General features: G+C 46.0%; 1 protein-coding gene across 3 annotated transcripts; it reads left to right on the forward strand.

Annotated features, from left to right (window-relative positions):
- The first annotated feature begins 758 nt into the window (after nucleotides 1-758).
- LOC142590547 (monocarboxylate transporter 12-like) lies at nucleotides 759-19,330 on the forward strand. Of its 3 annotated transcripts, none has more exons than XM_075702747.1 (4): nucleotides 760-1,339; nucleotides 14,294-14,437; nucleotides 15,646-16,635; nucleotides 18,648-19,327. In XM_075702747.1, exons 1-4 carry the CDS (start codon nucleotides 1,120-1,122, stop codon nucleotides 18,800-18,802), a joined length of 1,509 nt encoding a protein of 502 aa, XP_075558862.1. In that variant the 5' UTR covers nucleotides 760-1,119; the 3' UTR covers nucleotides 18,803-19,327. The 3 variants fall into 3 exon arrangements, with proteins under 3 accessions (XP_075558863.1, XP_075558862.1, XP_075558864.1); XM_075702749.1 differs by having other exon boundaries at nucleotides 1,205-1,339; nucleotides 14,294-14,361; nucleotides 18,648-19,330; XM_075702748.1 differs by lacking the exon at nucleotides 14,294-14,437 and having other exon boundaries at nucleotides 759-1,339; nucleotides 18,648-19,329.
- The last annotated feature ends 4,003 nt before the right edge of the window (nucleotides 19,331-23,333 follow it).

The following is a 23,333-nucleotide window of genomic DNA, read 5'->3' on the forward strand; positions in this document are numbered from 1 at the left end:
TTCGTCATTCTTTTTGATCATGCTGCTGACACTTAATCGTAAGTATGGCGCTGTTGTTATACCATTGCCAACATTGCGTCGTCGTCGTACAGTCGTCGTCACTCATACTTTACGATATTGATGTCATAATCGTTCTATTGTGGTCACTCCAGCTCCGTCGTACTGTTATCGTTACGCCACCGGCGTCACAACTTTGTCACACAGTCGTCATCAAGCCATCGTTGTTATGAACTCGTTACACACGTCGTCATCCTGTTGTCCTCACGGTGTCGTGATCACACTGTCGTCATTATACTATTGTCATATCAGGATCGTCTTCTCGCCGATGCTATGCCGTCGAACCCATACCATGTTCGGCAGCGGGAGTGCATAATTAAAAAGCCGCTAAGCACTCGAGCGTCGGAGAGGAGCCTAGTAGTTTAAACGAGAATGATATAAAAACATTCTCTAGACTGAATTACCATAGATGAAGCAGGACCTTCGAACTGCCAAGCGATTAGGTGATCTAGAGATTGTAAACAGGAACGCCCCGCCCTCACCAAAGCTGACTCTCATACACTCGAGTTACAGAGTCGCAGCCACCTTGTGAGTTGTTTTTTATCCCCGAACGCAGCGTCGTAAATGTACTATCTTCTTTGGCAGCAACGTTGTTCTCTTGATTGCGGCACTCCTTGCATCATTTTTCTTCCTTTGGAAAAATGTTTTGCGTGCCAACGACAGCAATAAGGGTGAGCCAGCACGTGGCATCTAGCCTTGAGTAAGTTTATCACTCGACATAGAGTTGTCGGGTGGGAAGCTGCTTGACATGCGCGTCCTCCGCGCACCAGTGCCCCACGGACATCTGCAAATAGCGTGAGTGGAGTCAACATGCTGGCCGCATTTGTGCCGCAGAGCACGAAACAAAATTTATGTCCGCCAAAGTCGAGTAAGCCTGTATAAATAGTGCGACGATAATGCTCGAGGATAACCATTTATTTTTATGTAAATACTGCTAATCAACCAGAAACACTGAGCGTATAGGCCATTCTTCTTTTTCTGGGAAGTTCATCAAAGAGGCGACTACGCTGAAGTACCCCAAGGTTGGAAATACTCGCCATCACCGCACCCGTGCCAAGCGTGATGGTTTGTGTGCGCCGGCTGAAGGATGACCCTCTATTTGGAGTCGACTCTCGTTGGAGCTGGATTACCGCCTTGTTCTGTTCCTGGGTGCTTTTTTTCAGCATGGCGACGATCCGAATAGGTGGCATCTTCTTCTACGGAATCGTCGAGACATTCGGGGTAACCAGGGCGGAGGCTTCATGGCCGGTGTCCCTGGCGGGTACAATCATGGTTATGGGAGGTAGGTGATGACTAGCCAACTTTCTTTTCTCAAGCCAGATTATTGTCAGAAACGTTCTCGCGGCACTTATTTGATCCGTAAAGTAAACTGTAGTTTGACTATTTCGAACCGCAGCGCCAAAACTGAACACAAGAGCGAACGACGCCGACCCACAATCCCTTCCCTCATAGCTGAATTTTTATCAGCAAACCCACCCTTAAAAAAATACGAGAACTACTCACGCACTAGCCGAATATTTTTTTCTTGAAGAACTACAAAACTCAAAAGAACTGCCATTCTCACAAAATGTGGGATGTCATTAGAAGTGTAAACATCATTTGTGATTCAGATAGAAAATGTCAGCCGGCTATAGGCCTACAGAAGCCAACCGGTAATACACTCCTCTACTTGCTCCCTTGCACCAACATCGCGATATCGAAAAATCACGGCAATTTGTTGAAACGCAGTGAGCGTCAAATCTGTCTGCAATGCTGTACAAGGTTTGAACACGCCAGAGATTTTAGGTAGTAGCTGCACAATGAATCATCGGCTACTTTGTCCTAAGTAGTGCCGATCACAAGTAAATGTAGTGCCGATCACAAGTAATCGGGATGAACTAGACGGAACAAACATTTTGATGGGCTCGACTTGGCAACCACCTGTTTTGTGTCTTTCGACTTCTTTCCGCACCAGGGAACAAACCTGAATAAGCCTGTTTCTAGCTAAGAAAACCAATTCTACACAGGAATAACAGTGCAGGTGCAAGCCGCTGTTCTACGGAATCAGGCTGCTGCTTCGACATCGCGATGTTAGAAGCGAGAGAGGAAGGGCATATTTTATTGGCAACGCACTAGACGCATGTTTTAGTCTTCTGTTCACCTACAGCCGGCTGAGATTGCCTACATCGGTTGCAAATGATGCCGTTCGCACTTCTGATGATGTTCTGTTTTTTTTTTGTGTGTTTGTACGTGTGACAATTGCGATTGGTCAATGGCGTTTCGTTTTTCTTGAAAGAAAAGTTGCACGTGTAAATTCTAATATTTATTTAAGCTCTCGATTCCTAATAAAATTCAGTGGAGTGTAGAGATTGTATGTTTCCCTTGTCTTCTGTTATACTCTGTTCCCTTGCGCTACAGTTCAAGAACGTCTACTTATCCCAACTCGCCATATTTTCATTTTTGCTTTTGTTTTATAGCGATTACCATTGAAATGATTACCGTCCTATTAAGATTGGCATTTCAAGTATGAGTGAACCAGCCCAGCATCGCATTCCGGTGTGATTACCATTCTTACGAAACTTACACACTTTTCGAAGCTTTCGTCAATTAATTTGGTTACTATCGGGCCGTTGAATCGTTACAGATAACATTTAACATAAGTGATGAAGAACCACAGATTTGAAATATTCAGGCTCCGGAATAGAAACGATGCAGGCGGGCAGGTGGTTCCAGTCTGAGCTGGTATTGGGGAGGAAAGAATAAAAATACTTATTACTTCTGCAATTTGGAATGCCTGCTTTGAATCGATGAATAATGCATGATGATACGTAATTTGGAGTAGTGAAGAGACTTTGTTGCAGTGATTCATCTGCATAATATATTTTGTGGAAAGTGGAAAGCCTCAAAACATGACGCCGCATGGAAAGATCTGGAAGGCATAGGGTTCTTTTCATAATTGTGAGACTAGGTGCATGAGAGTATTTATTCAAAATGAAACTGGTAGGATGATTCTGAACAGATTCTAAATTATTCATCAATGACTTTATGCTATGGTCCCATACGGAACACGCATATTACATCTCAGTTCGAACGACAGTTTTATACAGACGTAATTTTAAAGCAACCGGAGATAGTGAAAAATTACGGGCAAGAAAATAAGCACGCAATTAGCATTCTTAGATATGTGTTCGATATGCGTTTTCCATGGGAGGTCACTACTGATGCGTTCGTCGAGGTACTAATATACAGAGACAAACATTTACGCAATATGTATAATTTTGTTCGGTACTTGCAGTGTATTAAATGTGTTGTGTGTTTTGGCTGTTCAGAATATCTGACTTTATAATGCATACGCGTACTGAACCCACGCACAAAACTTTGCGATTCATGTACTGTTGGACAGTATATTTTTTATTCATCCAGTCTTCTACTGAGTGTCATACTGTGAGTCGCTATGCTCCCTTTTTGCGCAAATTTGTTTCCTTTGTCAAGAGACAAGGAGCAGCCCTTGCCACGATAGAGGTGTCAAACCTATCCTAATATTCATTTCAATAAAAAAAACAACATACGGATGCGGGTGAGCTTTGGAAGGAACTCGAGTTACGTTCATTGCTCTGCAGTTGGATATATTTAGTTGCATGAACCAAGTGTCTCACCTTGGAGAAACGCTATTCTTGTAATTCTGAAAAACATTACTATCAGATGGGTTAGAAATTGTTTTGCATATAACACAGTCGTCAGCGAACAGCCTGATGGATGATCTTATGCAATCAGGGCCACTATCTTGTACGCGTTCAAAAAGCCGACGTTCGATTTCTCCTCACGCCATTGTCTTAGGCCACGCCTATATCGCGGCCTATGCCAATATAGGCGAATCTCGTGAAGCGAAACCGAACGTTGGCTTTTCGAACGCGTACAAGCGAGTGGCTCAAGAAGATTAATAATATAGCTTAGGAAGAGGAGAGTTCCCCGGACAGATTCGTGAGGAACGCCCGGTGTTCCTGATGAAAGATTAGAGTTATGGTCCTTAACTGTCTCGTACCAAGTGCGATCACGCACAAAAACATTCAATCCATTTTAATACAGCATCGTTTATGCTTAGTTTACGAAGTTTAAAAAGCAGCAGAGTATGAGACACAGTATGAAATGCTTTAGCGAGATCATTGAGTGTACAATCAACGGCGGAGAAACCATGCACAGCTGCAAAAATGTCATTAGTAAAAGCGATTAACTGCGTTTCACAAAAATGATTTCTTAAAAAAAAGCCATACTAAATGTCTCTAAAAAATTGCATTCAAAGTTACTCACGAGGGTAGAATAGATAACATGTTTAAGCAATTTGCGTGGAATAGATTGTAATTATATTGGACTGTACTTTAAAGGAATGCGAACATCACCAGTCTCGTGTGCTGAAACCTACTAGGCTACCTTCCAGTCATCGGGGAGCGTGCCTGTCTACAAATATTGGGTAAAACTAAGGATAGCATAAGGATAGCATTAGTATTGGTGTGTTTCAACGACTTGTTAATACCGTCGACACCTGCGTAGGATGATATTTTAGCGTTTTCGACGAGTTTAGAAGTTCCCTCCCAGTCAATGATGATATCACCCATCAATGGGAAGTCGAGGGAAGGTACGTCGGGAAGGATGACCGCAGTAGTTGTTGTGAAACATGGAGAAAATGTGTTATTTAATAGTGTGCAAGATTGGTTTGGTGGAACCAGGGCACTGGGGTTACATTTCAGTATGATGCTTTGTATAGATATAGAGATCTATCTATCTATCTATCTATCTATCTATCTATCTATCTATCTATCTATCTATCTATCTATCTATCTATCTATCTATCTATCTATCTATCTATCTATCTATCTATCTATCTATCTATATATCTATCTGTCTATCTATCTATCTATCTATTCTGCTACGCCAACCAGTCGCCCAAGTTGCCTACCAGCTTGGGCGACTGGGCTCCTATCCTAAAATACTTACGTGTGAACACGACGAGATAACTACAAACTGTATGGTTTACACCCGTGAGCAAAAGTATACGGACCACAGGGATCCCCCAAAAAACAACATTTCTTTGTAATTAAAATGCGTAAATTGAAATTGATGAGTACACTGGAAAGTTCGCAATGCCAAGCCTGGATTGCAGTCCTCAATTTCAAGTTGCATTCGCAGGCAAAGAAAAAAACGGCTTTATCGCGCATTCCCTGGTCCGTATACTTTTGCTCACGTGTGTACATAACGCCATGAATAAGCACACAGGCTCTACACGCTACGGTTGAGCAGTTGCAGTCAGAAGCGACAATCCAGAAACAGACATGGTGTCCTTAAGCAGTGATAGGCAAAATCTGGGGTCCATAACAGAAACAGTTGCGCCAGCTTGAACAACAGCGACTGCAGCGACACCTTCAACCTTACCTTAGCCGGTAAGAAACGAGGAGTTGGGTGTTTAGAAACATGCGAATTTCTTGCCACGGGAGCGGCATAGCCTAGTTTCTTTCATCGTTAGATACGGGCCGCCGACACATGAGTGAACGCCACCGGCGACGCAGGGATGGTGAGCCTCACTGGTCGAAGCGAGGACGATCAGTCCGAGTGCGAGTTGGCGGTGGGTCGAATGGAGTGTAATGTGGACTAGACTCGAACGGCTGAAGACGCACCCATAGATCACTGTCAGTTTATTGTGCCAGTGTGGTTCATTGTCGTAGATAATTGTGCACGCGGGGGCGGAACCTTGCGACGTGTCCGGCATACCTACATGAAAAGCATATGCCCCGATTGTCGTGCGTGCGCCACGGCTCGCAACTGGAAGGCCGACCCAGGCGACGGGAGGAGGAGAGCGACGCACGGGCTGCTGAAAAGATGGTATCGGCTCTTGGCTGGTCCTTGGAACGCCAAAAGCGGCTGCTGGCAAGCAACCCGCCATGCATCTGTGACTTCCCTACGAATGAGATTACATAGAGTGGATTACAAAGGACTGGCAGGTAACATGGTGAAGGGAACGAGGGCAGCTGTTGTGCGACTTTGTCGCGAAGAAAGGCATTGATCTGCATGATCAGGGACACTTGGCCGGAACCAATAGCCCGGCATGACATCGACACATCGCTTATAAAAGGAGGCCTCATGAAGGTTCGCTGCCTCCGTAGCTCGTCGTAGCTCTGACAAAGGGTAATAACGTCAACTCCGTTCGGGTTACTGGCCAGTAGCGTTGGGAAGGCGTCGTCATCAATTCCTTTCATGGAGCTCTATTCTCGACACGCACGGTGGATGCACGGCCGCCATTTTCTGCCACGTTGACTCTCTGACTAGGTGTCGAGAGGACTCGTGTATTGAAATTTGTGTCGGCAAGCGGAAGTTTGGCGAAATGCAATTTTGCGTTTTCTACAAGAAGACGAAACATGATGTGGAGCTGCAAACTGCAAATATGTGGTGGTGGTCGAAGATAGCCACCATGTCAGCTTGCTGGTTGGCTGAAGCAATATCTCTTGAGGAGCGTTACAGGAAGGGCCCTTTCATAAACGTCAACTTGACGTTGCGTGACGTTGCGCTGGTCCAGAATTGCAGAGATTTTCCGCCACAATTTCTGGTGATACAAGCATCGAACAAGGAAAAAGTTAGGAGAGAGCATTACGTCACGCAGCCAGCCTTGGCAAGCGAACGCTCCGTGAAACCTATACATTTGTTCAGTGGTGGCCCAACACGTGACATCTTGCGTCGCGATCACGGAGCAAGAATCGATATTTGCTGAAGCATTCGGTTCTCAGTGGCTATGCCCGTAGTTATTTTTCGCTGCGCGCTTCTTCTGCTGCCCCGCTGTGGCTCTGCCTTCAGAGCGGAAACACTAAAATCAACCGCACACTTTGACGTGCAATCATGTGTTGGGCCTCAAGGTTTGGCTTGAATCCCGTTGCGCAATGCCCCCTCCCAATGTTTTCCTTCCTTCATGGCCACGAACCTCGCGAATTGTGCTAATGAGCAGCTATATGCAATGATAGCTGAGAGGCATGCGTATCGGCGCGTTTTCCTTGTCATTTCGATCCATGAAAACATTTTGTTCATAAGGCGTGCTCATAGCATTTGCGTCCTGCCGGGTGGCCCTGGCATTTGTGATTGGGCCCATCATTTAAAAAAAACGGATTTACTAAAAATAATACAGGTTGAACAATGCAAACCTTCGGCGACATTTTCAACCATTCACTGCTGCGTCTTTATTGTAATCAAGGTTAATTACTCTTCGCATCATCACAAGTTATGACAATGGCCGATTTTTATTTTATAAGAAGAAATGTACGCAAGACGGTGCCTTGATGCTTCCTAACGCGGTGCGAGTAATGAGCAAAGTGAACAGGAGATGGAAGCGCAGGCATTCGCGTCGCGCAAGCGGATACCTCTGGTTCGCGCAACGCTATCAGCGATATTCGGCCGCTTGTCAGCCAGACGAGTCGGGCTAGGTCACTTGCACTTCACGAGATAGCGATAACGCGGCCAAGGACGAACGCACTTCATCCCCGGTAGGTCGCGTATGTTGTCTCATGGCAGGAAACAAGTGCGTTGGCGCCAATATACGACGGCCCATTCCGTCTCCCTGGGACACGCAACGTAGCTAATAGACGCTTTTAGTACTGCGTAGGTAGCGTACGCAGAACGCTACGTTTTGCAAAGTGCGCATGTGCAGAACGCAACACGATCGGTACGTGATGCGTGCGCGGCCGCTGCGAACGCACGCATCCGATTCTTACGTGCGTACGTAGGGAGCCTTGCGTGCTGCTCTTGTGGTTATCGTTTGTTCGGGAGAGCGCGAGACAAAAGAGTTTCCCAAAATGGCAGCGTCAAAGGCGACCAGCGGAAGGCTGTACTTTTCAATGGCCTGCGATATGGCTTTGCTCGGTGACGTGAACGCGCAGAAGCCATTCCCAGATCCTGCACGGTGGGAATGCATAGCAAAAACAGAAACTTTGTTTTTGAGAAAGTATTCAGTGTGTGCTGTTTGCGCGGAACGCTTGACCTGCTTTTGGCTCAGTTAATCGCAAACGACCGTCCCAGCCTCAGAAAGCAAGTACTCGGTTTTTATTTTGCTCGATGTCATTCGTGCATTTCATCCGCATGAAAAGTAGAGTTTGTTAAAGGCTTAAATAAAGTTCGACGAAGCGGGAACGCGCCCACTCGTTACATCACTTTAGCGAGATCAACAGCGTCTACTTCGACCGACGGTTCGACGTACTGGCAGACGCGGCCGATGCGCTCCGACGCGCCCGGCGTCTAACGGTCGCCCGTTTAAGTACTAAAAGCCATAACGTGATACGCGCTCCTACGTTCCGCAAAGTACTTGCGTACTGCGTGCGTAGCGTCATGACGCAGTACTAAAACTTTCTAATAACAGTGTTTTAGTTTAGCGTTTGTGACCAAACGTAACATCATTGCACACGTAAAGAAATAGCGTCGGCCTCACTGCGCATGCTGGAAACGTTATTGGGTTTCTGCGGTTTACGCGTGCTATGATAACGTGTGTTATTTGGCGTGTTTAACGTCTGTAATGTTTACGGACGCTAAGAAATAGCGTTGTCGAACATGGCGGCACCCACGGCTTCCGCGTGAATTCTCGTGATGGCTATAGGCTTGCACTTGCGTTGATCGCCAGCAATTATTTAATGAGCTTTCGCTTTCTCGAAACTCACCTGAAACATTAGTTAAGAGCGCATAGCGCGTCCATTTTCTGAGATCGTTCGGCGATTCTGGCGCCCGTACGCTTAACGAGACGCATCCACATAGCGACAGCACGATGGTTGCTAATCGATCGTCTTGGCTTGGATACGTTTGGCACGAGGCACCACGTGGCGCCTAGTTTTATAACGCTTTCTTTACGCTTATGTTTCCGTAAGGTAAACTAAACGTCTTGAAAGGACACGCACCGTAACGTCCCGCAAAGGTGCTTACGTTTAACGTACGTAAGGCGACAAACGCTATTCTAAAGCTGTCTAATGAAGCAGACGAGGGCTTGTACTCAGAAGACGACGGAAGCGAGGAGCGTTATCCATGGAAAAATGGTACGCTTTGAGCTAGCGGCCTTACTTTTACTGAGGAGAAGATTTTTTTTTCCTTTATCAGGAACCTTATGTTCATTGCCTAGATTACAGTTTCCTAGGCGTAACGTGAAAGTTTCATCATGTTACGAAAACAAAAGGGCGGCAACAGCGCCATATCATAGGCATCGCGCCTACTTCAAGCCTCGAAGAAAATGGCGGAGTGTCCTGAATATAGCCCATAATGTGAGCAATTCGGTAAGCTCCCGACATGGCGACGTTAACGTGCTTGCGCAGATCGACAGCGCCCTCTTTGTAACTGGTGAATGTTTCACCCGCTGCCTGTGCGGGCTTTGCGCAAACGCTGCTCAGCTCCTAGTTTGCGGACAGCGGGGCGGTTAGGTACTTCTGTGAACGCTGCCTTGAACGCGGACCACGTTCAGAAATCCGCCTCAAGGTTCTTGAACCAGATATTGGTCATACCCGCGATGTAGAAAACCACGTTCGTCAACTTTATCGAGTCGTCCCATTTGCTATGGCCGCTCACCCGCTCGTAGGACGCAAGCCAATCTTCAACGTCGTTGTCGCCTTAACCGTTTAGGATGGTAGGATCACACTGGCGAATTTAAATCCGGTGACAAGCACTCGCCCCGTAATTATTGACTCATTTTACTAACATGAGATTCTGCAAATTACTTGAACGCGTTATTGTTTCTCATACCTACGGTCACCTTGAATCGAATAACTTTTCTCGTTTAATCAGCATGGCTTCAGAAAAGGCTACTCATGTGAAACTCACTTATGTTACTTCACGACTGAGTTCCACTTTAACATGAGCACTAACCAGCAAACCGATTGCCTCTTTCTTGATTTCGCTAAGGCGTTTGACACTGTACCTCATTGCCGTTTGATTTTCAAATTGTCTGTCCTTTGTGTTGATTCCTTCACACTGTCTTGGCTACGTAACTTCTTATCTTTGCGTCAGCAATTTACAGTGCTCAACAACATTTCATCCAACGTTTGCGACGTCACGTCCCGGTGTACCCCAAGGCAGTTTCCTAGGTCCATTACTCTTTTTAATACACATCAATGGTTTGCCCACTAACCTTTTATCCTCAAGCTGTTCGCTGACAACTGCGCCATCTACCGCAATGTTAAAGGTTTCGATGATCATTAAACGCTTTATAATGACCTTTAAATAATCTAGAGATGGTGCGTAACTTGGCAGATGTCCCTTAAAGCCTCCAAATGCAAGTTAATTTCCTTTAGTCGAAAGCGCACTAACTCAGTGTTTCGCTATTCGATTAATAATAACATAGTTTCGACTGCCCCATCGCACAAATAGCTCGGCGTTTACCTTTCATCAGACTTATCCGGGACATCGCATGTGGCAGCTGTGTCATCCAAAGCTCACTCAATCGCTCGGCTACCTACGTACAAACTTGCGCAACGCGCCTTCTTATGTACGAAAATTACCATATCTTACTTATGTTCGCCCCCAGCTGAAATACACCTTATCCCCATGGTCAACATATCAATATTATCTAATCCGTATGATCGAAGCCGTTCAGAATAGGGCATCCAGATTCATCTCTGATAACAATGACTATTATCGAGCACTACCCGATCAAAACAACACCTTGCATTTCAGTCATTGGAAGATTACCGCGTCATTGGTATTTTATGTCTGTTTCACATGTACATTTATAGTAATACATTTCGCTCTTTGCCGCTTCATGCTCCTGTGCGCACATCTCGATGCATTCACAACGCACTTAGTTTCATGGGCATCCATGGTCAAAGACAGTCATTTAACTCATCACCACTACCTAGAGCAACTGCACACTGGAATGGTCTGTAATGGTGAACTATTCCGCGATAACCTGAATTCTTAGCATTGAGTTCAATGAGGCTGGTTGGTTCATCTCGAGAATAAAAACAGGAACAGCGCAACGCAGGACAAGCGAAAAAAGAGCGCAGGAAAGAGCGCTGACTAGGAACCAAATCTTTACTTGCAGGAGCAGCATATAAATACATGTGGTGTCTTTATATGCTGCTTATGCAAATGAAGCATTTGGTTGCTAGTCAGCGCTCTGTCCTGTGCTCTTTGTTCGCTTGTCCTGCGTTGCGCTGTTCCTCTTTCTATTCTCAACCTGAATTCGTTGCGTGTTAATATTGTATGACGATGTTTCCCTTTGCTATTTTTCCGTCATGTAATTACTATTTCCCCCCTTACTCAATGCCTTCAATGGGCCTTAAGGTATTGTGAATAGAAAATTAAATAACTATAGTGCCAGCGCAGTGAACTGGCGCTGGCTGGAGCGTGTGCTGGTCGGCGTCTGGCATGGTCGAAGGTAGCGCCCGATTGCAGAGTTTTGGTATGGTACAGTTTAAGAAGACCCAACACCTCCACCAATTATAAACGGTGTTTAATACGCAAAGGGCCGACGACGGGTAGAGCGCTTCACCGAGCACAGACTCTAAGCTCGAGCCTCTGCGGCACGCGATGCTGTTGGCAGTCCTGCTGCTTACTTCCAGGCGTTCTTCTTTACTACAATATACATATTTATTCGTAAATACTATGTCCTGTCTTGCACGTCAATGACAGAAGTCATTTCACAATATCCCCGGTCCGCTGCTGGCCTGACGATGTGCTGCTCGCGCTTTTCACCGTGTTGCAATTGGTTTACGTGGCCCAGTTGCAGGCTGTCTTGGGGCCATTCGCTGGATAATTGCCGAAAGGTCACACATAACGCCAAACGCGGACAAAACTGCACTTCCTGCGATTAGTGCTCATGACGGGGCCTGATTCAATTGATATCAGTTTTTTCTGCGTCATGCTGCGCCACGGTTAGCGACAGTGACCTCGTGTTTCTGCCCGAAAATCATTCAAGAGCTTCTCCCCTCGTACCGTTCTGTTGACCGCAACACTTACTGCCTACCAGCGCCAGGCCAACGGCCCAACTGAACGCTTCAACTGAACGCTGGGAGACATGCTCGGTTGCACGTACGTTGATTCTGACCGTACCGATTGGGGTGTCGCTCTTCCCTTTGTGACGCGCGCATATAACATGGCGATCCAGTCTACTATTATTTGAGTTTTTTTCCTCTATTTACTTTTTTTTTCATTTTTTATAGCGAATTGGTATATGGCTAGGGCCTTTCCGTCGTCCGTAATTCGCGAACTAGGTCGTTCGGGTCTCTCCGCGCTACGGCGCGAACGCGCTCGCGCCACAGCTTACGCTTTCGTTTTTGCCTTCTTGTTCAGCTGGCTCCGTTAGCGCTCATTATGTAAGGCGGTATGAGTCAGTCATTGGGAAGAGGAAATGTCGTCGTCATCATCATCAATAACAATTATCATTATCAACAATGGCTCGAGTATCGTCTTCTTCCACAGCTGGATCCGTTGCCACTCGTATTACAGTGTAGAATTTCATTTCTCTTCTGTCGTCGTAGTGGGGAGTCAACGGTAATTTTTTTTCATTCGCTTTCGTTTGAACCATTGTTTGACGGGCTATGAGCCATTCATTGTCGAACGTGATGGACGCATTTAATAGCAGAGGTAATACGAGAATGTGTGTGCATACCTATCGTCACGATGACCATTGATCAGGACAATACATATGTTCCCACCTTTCTTCAAAATTCTATGTCGCCTCTGCGTTGTGTGCTAAACAGTCTCTCTGTTCATCCACCATTGCAGAGTGAAATCGTTCATGATTTTTTGTACAGCCGCGAAACGTACTCCACATTTGACTTCATTTGCCCGTACCGTCCGAATGCCTTCGAGTTCAGCCCAGTTTCTGAAGTCGCACAGCATGCGGAAGAGTATCACCAGCTGGCCCCCTCATCCACGTCCACAAAGTAAGGCATCCAGAAAGATTGCCGCGACAACTGTCAGCCTGCGCAGACTCACCGCTGGCTCTCTCACCTGGAGCCGACTAATTTTCCACTCCCCTGGCCTCACTTCGAAGTTTATGGGCCCGTATCACGGCCCTTACTGCGTTGCCAAGTGCCGGTCTCCCATCACATATGTCATTGACCACACCAGACGTCCTTGGAAAAAGCGCACGCATGGCCTCGAGATGGTCGACGTCCGCCGCCTAAAGCTAGATCACGATTGTCTAATTATCTCTTCGTCTTCAGTGCTCCCTTTCGTCGCCAAGGTTATTGTAGTGAAGCAGAACCCGCCGTGGTTGTTTAGTGGCTATAGTGCCGAGCTGCTAAGCACGAGGTCACGAGATGGACTCCCGGCCAGCGCGGCGGCATTTCGATGGGGGCGAAATGCCAAAACGCCCGTCTGCTTAGATTTTGTGCATGTTAAAGAACCCCAGGTGATAGACTTTTCGGAGTCCCCCACTACGCCGTGCCTCATAATCAGAAAGTGGTTTAGGCGCGTAAAACCCCATAATATATATATAGTGAAGCAGAGACAGACGAAAGCAGCACTGGGGCCCACGAGCTGCCGGCGCTGAGACTGGTTGTTCTTCTGTAGATGCTGTGCTGGATTTTCACCTTCCGCTTCCCGTCAATAAATCCACTTATGAAAGTAAATCAGATCTAATACATTTTCCAATGTAACGAGGGAAAATGCCAACACAGGTACATCAAGAGTAGCCTCACGCGCCATGCTCCGCGATGAGTTCAACGTCTTTAAAGGCGTAGCTCAGTGGGCGGCTGCAATATTTTGACAACATCATCTTCTTAGGCAGACGCTTACTATGAATTCCAAATAATATTGTCCATTTCTACGAGACACTTGGAATCCTGACACTCATTCAGCAGCTCTTAGTAAGTCTATCACTTGCCTTTAAGTTCGTATGTGAGCATAACTGTGGGCATCGCTTTGTTGCACACTCGAATAAGCTACGGCCACATCTTGTTTCTTAGAGGCATGAAGTCGTGCCACATCAAATTATGGTGTTTTACGCTTGAAAACCTCGATTTGATTATGATTCACGCCGTAGAGGGGGACTCAGGAAGGACTTTGACCACCAGGGGTTCGTTAACGTGCACCTAAGTCTAAGTACATAAGTGTTTTCGCATTTCTCCCTCATTGAACTGGGGCCGTAGGGGCCCGTATTCGACTCAGCTACCTCATGCTTAGCAGCCCAACACCATAGGCATTAAGCAACCGCAGCAGGTATGAAATCGTGCCATAAAGTGTCTATGCGATCTTTCCATCAGCCATGCGCGCATACAGTGTTGCGTTTTCTTTTTGAATGCAGGTCCAATAGCTGGTTACCTCTGCAGGCGTTTCACTTGCCGGACCGTCTTGTTGGTGTGCTCGTCTCTGGTAGGAACTGGGGCCAGCCTGTGCTACCTGGCGAAGAGCCTGCTATTTATCACAATTTCATTTGGATTTGTTCATGGTAATAAATATTTGCATTATAAGTATGTATACCATGCAATATAACCCTTAATATTTAGAACATTGGTACCATCGTATTTCAGAACGTATTTGGTTGTTTCTTCATTCGGGTGGTTAGCGAGTAAAATAGTTCTGACTGGCAATTGCGCAGGAACTGAAGAATCTGCGATTTAAATCATTCTTCGCTTGCGGTTCAGTAGCTATCACACAGCGACCAAGCTCAGATGGTAATTTACGCTTCGCCGTGGCATGATTGCTTCGTAACAAGTCGTATAGGTCACAATATGCCGACCACGAGATGCAAGGCCAATTTTTTCCTACTTGTGGTTACCATAGCTGGGTATGGTGAAAATTAGTGTAGTTTATGAATATAACTCCTTACTTCTTAATATTTTTCTCGCGAGAGCTCTTTTTGTGCTCTCTGTTGCTATAGAACTTGTCACTTTGGACGTCCAAAAAGTAATATTCTTAAGCATATGAGTATTGCCACACCCCTACCGATAAAATCTTATATGCAGTCCATCACTATAAAGTTCGACGTACATCTCCATGATCTTCATATTGACCAGGGCTAGCGCACAAAACCCGTAACATTTGCGAGTCAAGAAAACAGAACGACTTCTTCGCATACAGACCATTGCGGTATGGCGAGATTAACGCATTTTCTATATCAACTGCGTTGTTTTGAATTTTCTAAGTCTAAAAAATATCCTCCACAAAAATAGAGTTACCACTGGTACGCAGAAACGTAGTGATACAAATGCTGTGTATCCTCTGATTTCACTAATATTACGAGAAGCTTGTCTGTCAAAGCGCGTGCCAAAGCGCGAAAAACGCATGTAAGCACTGCTATGCCTCACGCCAGATCCCCCCTTAGGGAGGACCCGGTTGGACTCCAAAAGGTCAGGTTTCTTTCTTTTTTACCACTAAATACTGGGTGGTGTTCTCGTTCTCTTTAATTAAATTGTCCCCAGCCAGCTAGATATCTGCCTAATCTTTACATTTAATATAACGGCCACAATTTTAATACAGTTTCGTTGAGTTGTTCTTCATATCGTCAGAGTAAATAGATGAGCACGTTACAATGTTTGGTGGTGCTTTATTTCGCTGCTTTAAATTAGTATTCCCTAGTAAATGCTCAGCCTGTGCTATACCTCAGCACTGAATGTTCAGCTCCAATAAGAACTGTCTCTTCTTTTTTTCACGCAGGTGGTGCGATGTGCGGCTTGTTCGTTGCTTGCAATGTTTTGGTGGCCCAACACTTTGAGAAACGAAGAGCAACAGCAACCAGCCTAATGTTTACAGTTTTCGGCCTCAACTCCGTCGCTATTTCGCCATTGCTCGAGTTCTTCCGAAAAACTTACGGTGTCCGCGGTGCTTTCCTTCTCTATGGAGCGCTTCTCCTCAATGCGATTCCAGCCATTATTGTTCTCAGAAGCCCTCCATGGTTGACGAAGCAGAAATTTAGAAGGAGAGCGGCGAAATGTGAAGTGCAGCACGAAGGAAACGCAGCTGCCGTTTCGATTGAATCAGCCAACTCGGTCGAAGATGGCAACAGGGCAACGGAAGAAGAAAATGACCACCATTGCACAAGACAACCTTCAAACTGTGATCGATCGTCACCATGTACTGCTAAACAGAAGGAAAGCGTATCACATGCTGGTCTACTTCCACACAAAAGCTGCGTTAGGCTCATGGAAGCAAAGGAGCCTGTTCGACATTTTAGCATTCCCACAACGGCAAGGCAAATCTTGACGTTATGTTTTCTTGTCCACGCACTGTCTTACGCCGCCGTATTGTTAACAGCAGGAGTCTTCGTCCTGATTCCAGCAGACCTAGCCAGCGACCGGGGCCTGAATCCTTCAGATGCAGTATATTTGCTCCAAGCTTTCTCCGCAGCGGACGTCGCCTTCAGATCGGTAGTGGGCATCGCCATTGATTCGCGTATCTTTTCATATGAATCTCTCATGCTACTTGGATTCGCATTGCAAGGACTCGCTTATGAGTGGCTCGTCTGGGCGGATACACTACCGCAAATGATTGTAGCTTCCGCATTCGTGGGCGCCACGTATGGCTCACGATCGTGCCTGCTGCCACCGGCCTTGGTCAAGGACTTTGGCATCGGCACGTTACCGGTGATTATGGGTGGTGCATTTTTTTGCGCTGGCGTATCTCTTCTTCTCCGTCCGCTACTGATCGGTGAGTATATTTGTGCTCTAAGTGTTTACAAGTTCCTGATATCATAATTCATGAAAATAACTACGGTTTACTTCTGTGGTTCGGCATGCCGAAACGGCCCCGTTGGGTAACTATGAGTGACGGCACAACAGGAGATTCCGGATTGTGACCCCACAGGGATTACCTGACCAGGGCACGAAACACGGTGCTGGAGAGTTTTCTAGTCTTGCCCTTATGGGGATCTGGCCGGCATGCGAGAGGCATTTAACCTAACACACACACACACACACACACACACACATATATATATATATATATATATATATATATATATATATATATATATATATAAGTCATATCATGAGAAGCCAACAAACACTGACACCAAGGACAACACAGAGGAAATTACTTGTGCTTAATAAATGAAATAAAGTAACGATAAATTGATGGAAATTAAGGTGGATGCAAAAACAACTTGCCGCAGGTGGGAACCGAACCCACAACCTTCGCATTTCGCGTGCGATGCTCTACCAATTGAGCTACCGCTGCCCCGTTTTCCCATCCACTTTCTTGGGTATTTATGTGTCCTAGTAGAACCCTGGGAGTGTTAGCCAGCGCTACCACTCACAGACCCTGGCGGTGGACGTGGAACGTCCTTTTTGCCGCAGGTGTCACGAGAACGTGATCTTTTTGGGTGAAGGCAACAGATCAATAAACCCACATATGCTACCCTGCAGGCATCAATGTTGCAGGAATTCGAGACCCTCGTTATGTGATAAACGAGAAGAAAGGGGTTAACCGAGGGGCCCGATTTTTGTTAGTCATATCATAAGAAGCCAACAAACGCTGACACCAAGGACAACATAGGGGAAATTACGTGTGCTTAATAAATGAAATAAAGAACGCCAAATTAATGGAAATTAAAGTGGATGACAAAACAACTTTTGTTGGCTCCTTATGACATACATATATATATATATATATATATATATATATATATATATATATATATATATATATATATATATATATATATATATATATATATATATATATATACCACCATGTTAACAGCGTATGGGTACATGGGCACATGGCCCTTTCAATTTCACTGTACTTCGACCTCACAGAGCAATTGATAACGCGATTACCGTTTCAAACCGCACTTTCTTTTTTACCGCACTTTCTGGAGGCTGACGGGCCGCCGTCTATCGCTCTAAACATGCGCCCTCCAACTTTGGCCGCAGCGCAGTTCATTATATAGTGCGCAGAACGACAGGTGGCTGTGCTGAGGGAACAGGGTATAAAATCAACGATTGGACTAACTCGTGTCACTAGTTGTCAGCCGCCTTTTAACGAACCTATCTGACGCTTACTTAGGTGAGTGTGCATGTGGCACTGGTTATGTACGGCTCTTCAAAGAAACTCTTTCGACACCGACTTGGAGCACTGGGTATGTGCAACTCAATTTGTGCTGCACTTCGACAAACCCAATACGTTATCAAGATGGGTCACTGGGCATGCGTTGATCTTCAGTGAACATCTTGGACGCAAACTTTGGCAGCTGGCTATGCGCAGCTTGATATGTTCCGCTGTACAATGAGGAAAGAAATCCTTTATATATGATATCGTATCGTCTACTTCATTTGTCTTTGCTCCGCGTTGCGCTGCCCGCCACCAGGCATATTTTCTGTTACCAACTGGCTCAGCTTGCTCTGTTAATTCAATTTAAATTTGACCTATGCTGGTGTGAATCGAAACCACGCCAACCGTGGACATTACGGTGGCCGCGCTAGGTGGCGCAGTATGTGCGGTAGGAAGTGCGAGAGAAGAGCGCGGCTTCTCACACATTCCAGCATTGGCAGTACGGTGTGTCGCCGCATTAGTTCAATGCTAATAGCATTAACGTTGACATTAATCGGGAAAGAGGTTCTGTTTGAATTCTTTTTTTATTCTGGAGAGCGATAATATTAACGTGACTTATCTGATGATCTTGGAAATGGCGATTTCCTCATTTTCTTTTTAATTCGCAGGATACTTCAGGGACACCTATGGCGGCTACACTGGACTACTACATTTGATGGCTGTTCTCAATGCATCCTTCGTGTGCACTTGGACGTTCAAGTCGGTCACCAAGAGGAGAGCAAGGACAAATGTGTCATCTCCACCTACACCGAGACAGGCTTAAAACAGAATTCTACAAGCAAAAGAGGTAGCGGATAATGATGAGTTCCTCTAGTTCATCGAAAAGCACTCGAACATGACAGCCTAAATATTGGCGCATAGAAAAGCGAGGTGGGGCAAAGAAATTTTATAGCCTTTTAGCAGGTTTATTTCTGACAGAGAAGAACATATAAGAGTAAGACAGGAGGGAGGGGGACTTGGATTTCAGCCAGGCGCAGAAGGTGCGTGTGTATGCAAGCAGGGCTGGCGTGGCTTCGGATAAGGTGTCCGTTAACGACCTTGACTCGCAGGTCTACAGATGCGTGAAAGGGGGGATAGACGGGAAACCGAAGTTTGTCTGCAATACTGCTTAGGTCTGCGTAATCGCTTTCTAGGTCCGACAGTGCAAGCAAGAACATCGAGGCAAGAAGGAACAAGAGCAAGCGCTTCGCTTATCTACTGCAATGTGAATGCGCTGTAGGAGCAGTAAAAATACCTCAGCCCAAGCGAGCTGATAACTTTTCAGCTTTTGTTCGCGTTCTCTTTTACAGCGAAGCTGTATATGCCTAGGTGAAACACTTGTGGCCCGACCACAAAAATCCAATTGCGGGGGTATGAGCCATTGTCGCGGGGGTATGACCTATTGCATTAGTCTTGACAGACGGAGGAAGTTCTCGTTAGGTAGGCATAGAAATGCTGACGCACTTAAAATGCATACATTTATCCACGTATAATTGTAGGGAAGGGACACCGAGGCTGACGGGGTTAAGACAGTTTCATGATGACATAATTACCTCGCAGCAAAGATCTGGCGCACCATTTGCTACGACGCTAGCGACGTCGTTTCTCTCTCGCAGCAAAGCGCGCACGCAGCAGTCTCTCTCCGACTTCGTAATAGGTTCAAAAATGTGTCCCTGTGTTTATTAAAAGAAAATTTCTGGCCCCGGTGTTAATGTTAACTACAGTGCACAACAGGGTCATAAACATTATGATTAATGCATTACAGAACAGAAATGCGTAACATAATACAGAAAGACTGTGATGAACCCGCTGGACTAAGATGATGAACCGCTCATTGCACCCCTCCATGATGGGGATTATGCGAAGCGCAGTGTGTGGCATTTCAAATAAACATTGTAATAGACCCAAACCAAACATGTGCGTGACCTCAGTAAGAAGCACAAAGACGTAACAAATAATTGAGAAAGAATTTATTAAAGTATCGGAATTAACCCAGCGATAAACATCGGGGCCGACCATTTCAGCTTCGCTGGTTTTCCCGCCTGTACAGGGTGCATGGGCGGTAACTTTTGGTTTTGCTTTTGCTCTGGTTGTGAGGTAAGCTGCCTTGGCACTTTATATGCCACTTAAGGGCACATTGCCTACCAAATTCTGCATGATGGTTTATGATTCAGTAATACTGCAATATCATAAAAAATCACGGTAATAACAAACATGCGTGAATTGCGACAGGCAGCGTTGCATTTCAAGCAATACTACTCATTGAAATATGCATAGAAGGCTCCAAACTTCTCACCCAGGAAGCATTACCCAATTGTTTGCGTCATGTTCGAACGGTACGATTGTTGATAATTGTAAAACGTATTACGCTATCATACACAGATGCCGTAAATACACCCGTACAACTCAATCTAATCTTGCCTAATGATGGCTTCACCTTTGAGTGCTAATACGCTTGCGCCTTATTTGCTTATAACTATCTTCCAAGCATAGACATCTAGCGGTACGCTTCGGATCTGTTTTCTACCACAAATGTTAATCTTGATTGTGAATAAGCAGATTGATTTCGCTACAATTTAGTGCAAATAAAACGTTTTAATTTCAAGGTCTAGTTTGTCATGAACCTCGGATGTAAGACGGCTTGTCCAAGAAATGAAAAATAATATAAAAATGTGCGTCTATGCTTGGTTATCTATGTTAAATGTATTAGAAATGCGAGTAAAGTACAGCCTCCCATATTAAAATGGCGTGAAACACGCTGAGAGTGGATGTCGGCAATACGGCAGTAAAAAATGAAGTCCGCGGATATATTTGCAATTGGTTTTAAAAACTTTTTACCACCCAGACATACATATTGGCTTTCAGTACAATCCTGACACGATGTTTCAGATTGGCATTCACAAGAAGCTTACGTGTGAGATGTAGTTGCTCTATGTAAATCTTTTTTTTTTGTTGGGCAGGCTTACGATATCAGACGTTACGTAATTTCTGTGAATGTTAAACAGTCAATAAGCACTCAGTGGGACGACGGCGGCACTATTATGAAGATTCAATACATACATGCATACATACATACATACATACATACATACATACATACATACATACATACATACATACATACATACATACATACATACATACATACATACAACAGAGACAAACAAACGAGGTTGTTAGGGTTGGCGTGTGACACCACGTGGCGACAGGTCATTCACCCGACCTTCCCGGAACCGGAGCCCACGTGCACCGGAGGAGTCATTCACCCGTCCTTCTCTGAACAAGAGCCCACGTGCACCGGAGTGGTCATTCGCCCGACCTTCCCTGCACCGGAGCCCACGTGTACCGGAGGGGTCGTTCACTCGACCGGATTCGTAGCTGAGAAGATCGACCTCTCCTCCCCGTGATTGGTATTGCAGGAGGAGGGGCCCTCTCACCGTGCCTGTCACGTGTCATCGATGGACGCAAGATCCCGCCCACACTTGTAGAGAGCTATTTAAGGGGCTCCGAAATGTACTTTGATAGACTTCAGACTTCATACTTCATGTTTTTCTTATTTTCTTTCAACTACCTTTGAATAAACCGTGCAAGTTTCGCACTAGCAAATCGTCTCGCCCCTGCTTGGTCGCCATGATCTACCGGACGCCTGCAGCCCGCCGACAACGCCACGCTACCCAATAAGTAATGTCGGTCGAGCTTCTTTAGGCAGGCGCCGCTACTTCTCGGCAGCAGTACGGTACGCTACCCTGGAGTACGCAACAAACTGGCTGGCAGCGATTGGGATACGGAATCCTGGAGACCCCAACTTGGACGACAACTACGAGATCGTAGCCTCTTCGTCCTGGCAACAACGTTCGGAAGGAAGGTGTCTGGATCATGACTGCATATGGTGAGTGCACGGCTTTTCTTCACTGAGATATCACTTGGCTTTTACGTATTTTTTGGAAAGTACATAGCAGTGATTTTTCATTAAACCGTTGACGGAAGTTTGAGTACGTCAAGGTTGTATTGAGTGAAGGTTTAGCAGCACTAAGGGCAGCCATGAACTTGAAGGCACTAAAGAAGCCGGAATTGTTGAGCTTGGCCAAAGAGTTGGGCCTCCAAATTGCCGAATCAAAGAGAAAGCCGGTGATCATTGAGGCGATCGAAGCGATCGGGGCAGACGACGAGGAACTGACGGAATGCCTCGAGAGTATTAAAGAAAAAGAAGAAGAGCGTAAGCGCCTAGAGGAAAAAGAAGAGCGCGAGCGCGCCGCACGTGAGGCCAAAGACGAGCGCGACCGTGTTGCACGCGACGCACTCGAAATGAAGCGCCTAGAGATTGAGCTTCTGAAAGCACAAAATAGCGAAAGACCTAGCACAGAGGCACGTGAAAGCGAGCGCAGAATGACAGACTTGATGGCACCCTACGCAGTAGGAGGGGACATAGGTCTTTTTCTGGTGCAGTTTGAGCGCACGTGTGAGAAGGCAAAATTCGCGAGAAACACGTGGCCGCAACGCTTGCTTACGTTACTGCCATGTGAGGTAGCTGATATTATCGCCCGCATGGGGAAAGAAGAAGCAGAGGACTTCGATGAAGTCAAAGCGACCCAGCTCAAGAAGTATAGATTATCAGCGGAAGCATTCAGGCGAAAGTTCAGGGAAGTCGAAAAGACCAAGAGTGAGTCATATTCAGATTTTGCATACACCTCGGAGGTAAACCTGAAGGAATGGCTGAGAGAAGAGGGTGCACTCGGCGATGCCGAAAAGACAATGCAGTGCGTTGCCTTAGAACAGTGCTACCGCCGGCTGCCAGTAAACATCAAGCATTGGGTTCAAGATAGGCCAGGCGTAGACACTGTTTCGAGAGCGGCCGATCTCGCTGAGGAGTACGTAACTCGCCGTGCGGACGAAGGCAGCGAAGCTCCTAAGGATGAGATGAATAAATGCAGACCCGACAAGCCAAAACGATGGTCAAAGTTGAGTCGGTATAAAACAAAGGAAAGATCAGATTCAGGGAAAAGTAGTGACGAGGACAGCGAAGGAGAAAAGGAGTCACCCGAACAGAGGGCAGAAAAGCAAATAGAAAAGGCTTTCGAGGCCAAGAAACCAGTAGTTTGCTACAACTGCCGGCAAACGGGGCATATCTCCGTGGGATGCAGAAATCCCAAACTAGTGTTGATGTCACTAAGTAGTAACGCAGAGAATCTGAACTTGCTCGAACCGTACATTCGAGACCTCGTGGTAAACGGCAAACCGTGTAGAGTGCTTCGCGACTCGGCAGCCACAATGGACGTAGTGCATCCGTCGTACTTAGAGGCAGGCCAGTTCACGGG

The sequence above is a fragment of the Dermacentor variabilis genome, chromosome 8, assembly GCF_050947875.1.
Source record: "Dermacentor variabilis isolate Ectoservices chromosome 8, ASM5094787v1, whole genome shotgun sequence".
Classification (NCBI taxonomy): domain Eukaryota; kingdom Metazoa; phylum Arthropoda; class Arachnida; order Ixodida; family Ixodidae; genus Dermacentor; species Dermacentor variabilis.

Coding starts and splice junctions, on each gene's coding strand:
- LOC142590547 (XM_075702747.1), top strand. CDS start 1,120: ATGGTTTGTGTGCGCCGGCTGAAGGATGACCCTCTATTTGGAGTCGAC. Junction 14,438..15,645: donor TTCATTTGGATTTGTTCATG/GTAATAAATATT, acceptor TTTTTCACGCAG/GTGGTGCGATGTGCGGCTTG. Junction 16,636..18,647: donor TCTCCGTCCGCTACTGATCG/GTGAGTATATTT, acceptor TTTAATTCGCAG/GATACTTCAGGGACACCTAT.